The 10531-nt window shown below is 38.9% G+C and overlaps 1 protein-coding gene across 2 annotated transcripts in view; it reads left to right on the plus strand.

Annotated features, from left to right (window-relative positions):
- Positions 1 to 10387, plus strand: part of f9a (coagulation factor IXa) — a 112019-nt gene extending 101632 nt beyond the window's left edge. Inside the window, exons 1-8 of one of the 2 annotated variants that reach the window (XM_063876590.1) lie at positions 6622 to 6749; positions 6978 to 7165; positions 7252 to 7276; positions 7405 to 7518; positions 8023 to 8157; positions 8250 to 8563; positions 8697 to 8820; positions 9549 to 10387. In XM_063876590.1, the coding sequence (XP_063732660.1) occupies positions 6644 to 6749; positions 6978 to 7165; positions 7252 to 7276; positions 7405 to 7518; positions 8023 to 8157; positions 8250 to 8563; positions 8697 to 8820; positions 9549 to 10150 (1608 nt within the window). In that variant the 5' untranslated portion in view covers positions 6622 to 6643 and the 3' untranslated portion in view covers positions 10151 to 10387. Of the gene's footprint in view, positions 1 to 6621; positions 6750 to 6977; positions 7166 to 7251; positions 7277 to 7404; positions 7519 to 8022; positions 8158 to 8249; positions 8564 to 8696; positions 8821 to 9548 lie in introns of those variants that run through there. The other variant, XM_063876591.1, reaches the window with a different exon arrangement.
- Positions 10388 to 10531: the final 144 nt, after the last annotated feature.

The raw sequence follows: 10531 nt of genomic DNA on the forward strand, positions 1-10531 counted from the left end.
CTTTATGGATTTAGGACATTAGGATTTTCCAGTTAAAGATAATCACTCAGTATGATGACATGGAGTAAAGAGATTGCATCTTCTGAGTGTGCAGGGGTTTACTCCAGTGCTTTCTCTCAATATTTCTAAAAAATGTGATTCAAACTGAAATCTTGTTTTATCTGGCGGGCATCAGACAAACCCTTACTTGTATCATATCAAAGAGCAGAATTAGTTTTGCAAAGAACTCTTGTTTTGAATTGCATCAGGTTTTATAGCTGTTCAACATAAAAGTCTATACAATCTTTACACACCCTCATAGGACCATATATTTTATAGACCTTGTCATGGTTTTAATTACTACACATTCAGTTAGTTCAAAATCAATTTCCAATCGCATGGATAATGGCCGCTCCCCCCTATCTGCACACTGTGCTCACGTATAAATCAGCTGCAGGATGACTGACTGAGTGAACAGATGGGGAATGAGATGCTTTATTTGTAACTTGGCTAGACTGAGAATCACCTAAATCAAAAAGAAGACATTATGGGGGAAAGATCAGTCCTACAAAAATCATTCTTTGGGACAGACGGTGATTTGCACCAATATTGTGCAGCATGGTTGCTCATCTGCCTCTGTTTGGCGGTGTTAGCTGATAAAGCTCTGAGTGTGGCTGATAAGGTGATCAGGCTGGTTCTGTTTCAGACTGCTGATGACAGCGGACACAAGCTGAGGCCGAGGAGGGTTTGTAGATTTTGTGTCTGTGTTTTGCATTTATCACAACCAAACAAAAAGTATTCTGTCACTCGATCAAAATGTGCCCAAAGTTACATAAATCCCATGTCTGTTTGGGTCACTCCTAAATAGAGCATTGCGGGTTTGTTAATTGTAGATGTATTAAGTAAATTGTGTCTTTATGGACGCTATAAGAATATCTATTTACTCAGCAACTTTGGAAATATTTGCCATCAATGAGTATATCTGATAATAGCAGCAAATGCATAATTAAAGCCAAGGACTGAAAATGAAGCCATAAAAATATTTGAGCATTTGCAACCTCTTGTTTATGTGTGTGTGTCATAGCGTGGCACATAAAAGTGATGGATTTCATCAAACACTATTTGCAGGACTGTTGCACCTGCTCATTAATCTCGGAGCCTCACACAGCCCAGGAACAGTGACCTCACTTCCAGAGTTCACGATGGGGTTAGCAAGTTATTTCAAAACTGAAGAGGTCAGGGTCGAAAGGTGTGACAGTATGTCATATTTCTCTCATGTCTCCCTTTACTACACCTCATAATGAACTTGGCCGCTCTCCAGATTGCATTTTTATATCTTTCATGTCACAGACTTGGGGTGTATTTCCGCTTTGGGAACGATGATCTACATGTCTTTGATGCTGCTGAGACTCTGCCTCTGGTGATTAAACCTTCATCAGTCCACTGGCAGGCGAGTTATTAGCACCTGAAGCATATTTTACATATCCAATATCCAAATGTTAGGTTGGAATTGGTTTATTATAATTAATATTTCAGCCATTTCCACCTCATTGATTCTGTCCAATGCAGATTTTTTGCAAACCCATTTTTGACATTTAGCAAGAAAACAGTAAGCGCTTTCTGACCAGGAGGGATGAGAGCTCCACTTTTCATTAACGGTGGCTGAACATCTCGAGCCGGCAGCGTCTGTCAGCTCGGCTGCATCACGGCTCACAGAACCAGGAGTGGACTGGAGCTCTCATTTCTTAGGAACTCATAATAGTACTTTGTTTCTGGGTCACTATCGGTGAGAGTTAGTGCATGGATAGCACATATACTTTTGCGAACTGGATTATTATTTTAATTCATCTCCATTTATCCCACTCGTGGACATGTAGTTACTTTAAGATGATCCACTTTTGGACTAATAAACATGCACCCATAAATGATGCTTTTGCTAATTTAGCTAAACCTTTAAACTAATTAGACCAAGCATAACTGGGTCAGTGACCTACATACAGTAGCCTCACCTTATTTTATAACTTTTTATGCTATCACACTTGGATGGAAACATTGATTATATCAGATATAACATGTTAAAGTCCCCCCAAAAATGTTTGAATCTACTTTTATTCCCATAACTAAAATTGCATCATGAATTTATCCAGTACAGTATAGTTACTTCCTTTTTTGCATGATTTCATCCGATAGGCCTCTAGTGTTTAAGATGATTGGACTTGTATGGGTGTGGTGAGCCTGTAAATTCAATTACTACCTCTCTGTCTTCTGCAAAATATCAAGCCGGTTGTTGAGCTGTCAGAGTGTTCGGCTTGGTGGGAATGCATGTGGGTACGCGGGGGATTGCTAGAGAAACATCAGGCTTTCAAATTACAGAAATGACTTTACTAATTAACGAAGCGAGGCTCTGTCAAATATCACATTAATGTCAATGATTTTATCTAGAGGGGGTGATAGAGGGGAGTAGTGCTTTGAGGCCTGTGGTGCTTCTTTTTACAGCTCACATCATAGAAGATCCCCGCGGATATGTGAACTCACAAGACTGAAGTGGAGTGAGAAACGCCCCGAAACACAAGATTGGATTCAGTCTTTGACTATCAAACAGATGTTGAGTTTCTCTTTTTACAAGCACAGTAAGCTCCTGCCCAAGATTTCAAGGTTGACCAGTGTTTAAAAGTTGTACATCACAAAGAAGAAGAACAGACTGCCTTTAGAGCATGGCTGTAGCATAGACTGTGATCAGACGGATATTTCACTTCTGCTTCCTTTAAAGGAATATTCTAACATTTAAAGAGGTTCCTTATTCAAGTTCTTGCAAATAGATTGATACCACTCTTGTGTAAAACAACATTGTAAATAACAGTATACAATATGCTACAGCTAGGGGAATGTAGGCTTAGTTTAGGACTAAGACTAGAAACGGGGAAAAGCTGGCTAGTCATCACTAAGAATTTGTCAGATACCCTTCTTGAAATCATAAACCGTATTTTTTTTTTCACTTTTTCATTGGAAAAAATAAGATTGAATGTGTTAATCTGTGAGCTTTAGAGGCCTAGTCTGAATATTTGTGCCTTTGGAAAGAGACAGGCTAGCTGTTTCCTCTGGTTTATGGGTTTATGCTAAGCTAAGTTTGTTTTTAGTTTACAGACGGACATGATAACAAATTCCTCAGTCTTAAACTTAACTTTTAAACCTTTTCTTCTGTCGAAATTCCCGCCCGACTGTTTTCTTCAGCCTGATTTTTTTGTTGATACTCAGTGAATAGTATAATTTAATTACACCATCTCTCTACCTAATAATATGTTTTCCAGTGGGTGACATTGCAGGGTGTCTCATGAGGATTTCCCATTAAACCAACATTTCATTTGCCTGCTCCTGATGGCATGCTTTTCTCACTTCAGAAGCAAACACAATCTGTGATGAATACAAAGTCTTACTTCTCACTCAGTCTTCAGTTCTTGTAATGTTCCTGACAGCTGCTCATCTTCCTCAACCTGCCAGTGGGATGTTATTCAAACCCGTCTCAGAGGAAAAAAGGGCGTTCATAAACTAACCTAGATTGACAGAGTGCTAACATGTCACCAAACATAAGTACAGGTTTTCTTTGCATCTATAAATAAATAAGCCCTCAAAGAACATTAACACTTACATGTTAGGGTCTAAATCATGAAGCTCTGAGCTCATGTTACCCCCCCATAAAACCTGAATATCTCCTCTGCTGTCTTTCTGTATCATTTTAATGTCACTTGGTACAAACTCGCCAACACTTTCATTTTCTATAGTGAGTTAGTATGTCAACATTAATTCTACAGCGCATTTAAAAACATGTTAAGGTGTCCTAAGTTCTGTACGGACAAAAAAGTACAAAAAGAGACGTACCAATGAAAACAATGCACAGTAAATTTCAGATTTAGGATTACAGACATTGAACATTTTAAAGAATAACTGGGCCACAAAGTCATTTGATATAATAAATATTTAGCCTGGATTTAAAAATAGAGTTAGAGGGAGCACATCTGATATCTTAAGACTACTGGTTCCAAAGTTGTGGAGCAGCAACCGCAAAAGCTCTTTCTCTTTTAGTTGAAGTTGTGATCATTGGACATAGATCCGAGATTTGTCAGTGACTTAAGGCCTGAATTCTAGAGGTTTCCGCCTGAAAGCGATGAGCACAGTCTTGAATTAAATCCAATGAGGGGAGCCAATGACGAGAGACTAGAAGTTGGGCGATGTGCTCCCACCTATTAGTATAATATATTATCCAGTCAAGGATCATTTGGACAACAGACATCTATATTAGTGTGATTAGATCAAGACAACACAGTTCTGTCTTTGTAGTGAGTGTCCGAGAGCTGCTGCCAAAATACATTGAGTCTCTGTAGATGCAAGGTCAGTTTGGGAAAAGGAGTTTACTTCAGACACAGTAAGCCCTGATTTACCTTGATGAAAAACCTTCCCTGCTGTGGGTTTTCACCTAATTATAATTCAAAAGGCAGGCCTGACTGATGAGCCCTTCACAGCGTTGAAAGCATTAGACATTTCTTTTTATATTTGGTTATTTTTAGTGTTAGTTTTTTAACATTCAAAGCAACGTTCATCAACTTAAAAGTGATCAAAGATTAAATATGTATTTTTGATAATGCATTTATCCTTCTGTGGTTATTTTCAGATCATAGATTGTGCCTTTTTAATATCACAAGATCGACTAAAAAGAGATTAAATTATTACTGTGTATCTGTCGTTGTACAGCTTTTCCCAAATCATGCTGCTCTTGTTTGAGCTCTGCAAATATTTTGCTCCACAGCAACAGAAGGAAGGTTTTTACCACCGCCGAACATAAGCCCTCTGTAAATGACACTGAGTCCCCGGTGAAAGACAGAGGTCTGCTTGCAGCCCAGGAGATACTGCACGGTAACAATCAATAGCACTGAGCAAGCATCAGAGTTTTTATTATCTTGGAGGCCCTGACTCGATCCCCCACTGTAGTGACTAACCTAATTGGAGCTGACACTCCCCAGCTGTGCAGAGCTACCAAAGAAAGAGTGAAGACAGAGATGTCAGGGAGATCTTCATCAATCAATAGTCCGTCGCAGACAATTTTACTTCCATCTATCCATCCATGCATCCATACCGTCCAGTCTTGTTAGTGTGCTAAGCTCACAATTCATTACCTCAGTGCTACAGAAATAGCAACAGAAATGTGTTGCTATTTTCTCCTGTACAAACTATAGTGTGCCCAGTCAATTGTCTGCTTCAACTCTGCTATTAAAGTTACAGAGTTACCTTTAGGAGTATGACTCAGCAAGGGCAAAGTATAACTATAGAGATGTGTTGAACTGTAGTTGGAATACATATCAAAACCTTACTACTCTACTCCTCCTGGCTGGAAATGATAGAGAAGCTCTTGTATTGAGCAGACAGTGTTAGTTACTCAAGCGAATTAATTATTCAGCCTCTGAACGATTCAATGAAATATAAATGCCTCCGGTCAATAGTTGCCAACACTTGAGAAGACTTTGGACTCCCTCTGGGGGGATTTCATGGCCAGTGATGGGTTGCATCTTCTATGCCAGAAGCCAGAATGACACCGGAGTTAAATCTTGAGCTGGCTGAATCAACACAGGGTTCATGTGACTACTGCAGCATTATCTTGGTTATCGATTGGAAAAATGATATTCTAGATGTAAACATATAAAAGTATCAATCAATATTTGTTTTTCTTTTACACTGCCTTGATGTTCAACTTTCCTGTAATACATACTTTCTGGTTGTTTGCTCTTACCCTGTTCAATAAATGCAAAATTAAGCCAAATTATAAGAAATATTTACTGAACTTTACCCAGCCCAACTCAAAATTGAATGTAAACACTGTTTGTGGCTTTACTGCCTCTCATAGTAGAAATCTATTTTCAAATATGGCCCTTCCTAAAACATGGTTTAATGTTTTCCTGTTATTGTTTTTAACTTGGACTGAGCAATGATGAAGAATGGCGTACGTGATCCCATGACCCTTCTCCTTTACTGTACTGTTGTGTAATTTGGATGATTGAGGTGTATGGGCCCCATCTTGTGGCCAAAGTTCAAAAGTGCATTTTATTATGGCACAAAAAAGGTTTAGAAAAGCTGTATTTGTCAATAAAAGCATCAATAACTTATATAGTTAATGTAGGTTAATAGAATTTCACAATTATTATCAATAATTTCATCAATATATCTAAATCACAATAATACAGATTGAAGAAGTTTTAAATAAACCATTCTGATTTCCACAGCCACTGAAAAGCACATATTCAACAACAACAACAATACAAAATATAAATTAACGTAAAAAGAAACATTTGATGAATTTATCCAAAAATGTAATCTTTATTATAGGGTAGGATTTAAAGAAAATAAATTAAAATATTCTTACTGTTTTGTTCAAATTCGGCTTAATGTGTTTATATTATTTCTTTTTTGAAGTTATAAAAAAACAAAACAGTTGTAATTATCAGGTCTGGTTTACTGTTTAATCCTCTATTCTGATATCCCCACTGTTGGTGTATTTACAAAACTCAGTGCATGTGGATGTTGACACGCTTCCAGACAGTCAGGACGTTTCTCTTTGAACAAACATGCAACTAATTGTGAATGTACATGAGCAAACACAGCGCTGTACTTTGGAGTGATGGTGGTGTGTGTTTGTCTGAGGATACCAGAGCAATTTGGAATGGCACTTGTTTCTTTGTCTGTCTTGTGTTGCCTGCTTCTGGACTTTCAGCTGGGATATGGAGGTATTTCACACTTCGTCTTGTTGGTGCTCCTAAATCATTTCTCTCTAGAGGTTTATCTTAGACGTATGTTTTGCTTTTAGAGAGTTGTCAACACCTGTGCTGGGTAGAAAAAGGAACCAAAATCAATAAACAGTTTCTATACGTTACATGTTTGTCGTTGCAGCGTATCGGATGAAGACAGTTTTTTTTAGAAAGAGCTATATTCAATTTTTGTTTTAATCACTTTAGCCTCAGCTTCAGCCTCAGGCCGTGTGTTCCGGTCCGGTCATGCAGCCGACAGCATTCTGCGGAGACACAAACGCTACAACACTGGTGTGTTTGAGGAGTTCATGGAAGGCAACCTGGAGAGAGAGTGTGTAGAGGAAGTATGTAACCTGGAAGAGGCCAGAGAGGTCTTTGAAGACAATGACAAGACAGTGGGTATTTCTTTATAATTGTTTTTATTATACATATTCGTGGCTTTCCTTGCTTTACTCACCAGAGACCTTACTTTGTATTTTAGATCCAGTTCTGGGTGACATATTTAGGTAAGACCTTTTTAGATACGTTTTGCAAAAATGTTCTCTCTGACCCAGACATTAGCCTCCAAAGATGCATCTCTTTCTAACCTTTAAACCTTGCTGTATAAAAGTAAAATGTCTGGATTTTTCTTCAGATGGCAATCAGTGTCAATCAAGCCCATGTTTGAACCAGGGGTCATGCAAAGACCACCTGGGCTACTACACCTGCACATGTCCGTCTGGCTTCACTGGCAGGAGCTGTGAGATCAGTAAGTGAAAGACCTGACGCTCGATATAAAATCTAGTTAAAAGAAATTTGATATTTATGTTACATGATCCAAAATTTCTGAGAGTATGAAACCAGATCAGATCTCAGTCTCACAGGATAAACAGCCAGATGCCTATTTTACCCTCATTTATTTTCTAAATTAAATCAAAAGCTTGCATCCAGCATTCAGGTTTTAAGTTCCCAAATTAGATTGTTTGTCTCGATGGATATTTTTAAAACAGCTTTTCAAAGTGCCCTCTGTGAAGTGAGTCACACTTTTATTTGACAGTGTAGAAGGTGTCCTTAAAGGATAGGTTCACAATATAAAGTCTGTCAAAAACAAGTTGAGCTTGTAGTAATGATTACTTCTCTCCATGCTGGTCATTAAAAAATATGTCTTCTGAATGTTTTTCAGTGTAAAAGTATTCACACAAAATACACACACAGTATGGCATCAACTTGTCATTATATGTAATAAGAGTATTACATATGTTTTTCCTCTCAGTTGTAGCAAAAAGGTGTGACATGAACAATGGAGACTGTATGCACTTCTGTGAATCAATGGACACCGTTGGAGCAAAATGCTCGTGTGCGAGAGGATACAGACTGATGCAGGATGGAGCTAACTGTGAAGCAGAAGGTATCGGTGTATTTGCGATAATTTCCCTTCTAAATATCATAATAATGACTGTTAAATTCAACAATATGACTCCGCCTTTCTCACATCACTAGTTGAGTTTCCATGTGGCAGAACTGCCCTGACGGAGGTGAGTGCAGGACACAGTCGCTCCCTGTTCAGCCATGTGAATGCAAGCCAGCAGAACTCCACAAATCTGACCAACATCACCACTACTGCACCCCCTACTGCACCCCCTCCTTCAACCCCAGCCAATACACTGGCGACTTCTCCCTCAACAAACCAATCTCGAAAGAAACTGCCCTGGTGGTTTTTCCATGACGCTAAGGCCTCCACTGAGGAGCCATCCAGCCCTATTCAACGCATTGTAGGAGGCACGGCGGTGAGCCAAGGCGAGATCCCTTGGCAGGTATTGTATAGAAGTTCAAATATCTCAGGCATGTAGGAAGGCTTTGTTACAGGAATCACACAAGGGAGACAAAACAGCAGCTGTATTCACTTTCTTGAACTTATTCTCAGCTACTTTCTCCCTTTTTGTTCAGGTAGGCTTGATAAAGCAATCTGTTGGACTATTATTCTGTGGGGGGTCCATCCTCAGTGATCGGTGGGTTATCACTGCTGCTCATTGCCTGATGGAGGCACAAGGCTCCTTCTTCATCAGAGTAGGTAAGATTCACCACCACCATTACATCTAGTGTCTCCTCTGCTAAGCCTGATGCAGGAGCTCTGTGAAGAGTTCAAATGATAAGGCGATTCATGGATTTGTTGATTAACAAGTTGTGTATTTTGATCATTTGTTAATTGTTAAGTTAGGCAAAAAAGACAAAAAATCCCTGCTTCTAAATTCTGACTTGTGAGTATTTGCTGCTTGTCTAATGCATTATTTAACTAAATATCTGAGGGTTTTTTGAATGTTGGTACAGTGAAAAAAATAAACAGTGACTTTCATTCAATTGATTGTGAACAGGTTCCACATAACTGTATTAGTTTAGTTGAAAGCAATTATGTTAAGTTGAACCTATTATTTTATTATGTAAACTTAATATCATTGCTTTCAACTAACATAATACAGTTATTTGAAATATGTTGACATTTATTTAAGTCAAAGTTTCAAGTTATTGATATATTTTTATATATTTCCTTTTTTTTGTACCAGGCCTATTTGTTCTACTATCTTTAAGGCAATTTACATACATGTACCAAATGATTGACAGATAAATCAAGCAGACATTTGTTGGATCAATGGTCTTTGAAATAATTCAATCTTAATTTAACTGTTATTCATCACACTTCCAAGGCAAATGGTCGATGCTCTCTGTTTTTGGACATCCACTACATGTTTTATTTTACACGGTTAATCTATATCTCGATATCTGTAATGTGTCTACCTGCAGGAGAGCATAACATCTACATCACAGAGGGCACCGAGCAGGATTATGAGGTGTTGGAGCAGCACATGCATCCTAAATACAATGGCATTCTAAGCTTGTATGATCACGACATCGCCCTGCTGTACCTCAAAGACCCCATCAGCTTTTCCACAACAGTCCGACCCATCTGCATCGGGCCCAAGGCTTTCACTGAGGCCCTGGTGAAGGAGTCTTCCCCAGCCACGGTCAGCGGCTGGGGCCGGACGCGCTTCCTCGGGTTCACGGCAGACACTTTGCAGAAGGTTGAGGTTCCCTTCACTGATCGGACAGAGTGTAAGCGCAGCAGCAGCGCCAGGATCACGCCCTTCATGTTTTGCGCAGGATACTACAACAAGGCCAAAGACTCCTGTCAGGGGGACAGTGGAGGCCCTCACACAAACAGTATTCACAACACATGGTTCCTCACCGGCATTGTGAGCTGGGGGGAGGAATGTGCAAAGCAGGGGAAATATGGTGTGTACACTCGAGTGTCCCTTTATTACCGCTGGATCAACAAAGTTATGGGAATAACCAAATTCCAGCTGGAATTTGATGTGGAAGAGCCAGACCCTGAAAATGAAGAATAATAGATTTCAAGAATAACAAATGAAAACATCGCTTTTTGCTTCTTAATGTTTTGCACAAGATAGTTTGATTCAAGTAGCTTAAATACATAATTTTCATTGAATGAATAGCCATTACAATCTACCATGCCAATTTCATACAAAATGAGTCTACATCATTAGAAAATAATGATGTGTAAGTTTACAAACATTTTAAAGATGTGTAAATGATTTTGTATATTAAAAATATTGTGAAAACAATGCATTTTGTACAGGTACATCTAAACTCATCACTCCCATCTGCTGGTAAATACATGTTTTGCAAGTAGTGGTCCTTAAGCAGGTAAACAAACGGTCTTCAACGTTAAATGATGTGACCTAAAACTCACACAAGGTAAAAGTCTG

Source organism: Eleginops maclovinus, chromosome 23 (genome assembly GCF_036324505.1).
Source record: "Eleginops maclovinus isolate JMC-PN-2008 ecotype Puerto Natales chromosome 23, JC_Emac_rtc_rv5, whole genome shotgun sequence".
NCBI lineage: Eukaryota > Metazoa > Chordata > Actinopteri > Perciformes > Eleginopidae > Eleginops > Eleginops maclovinus.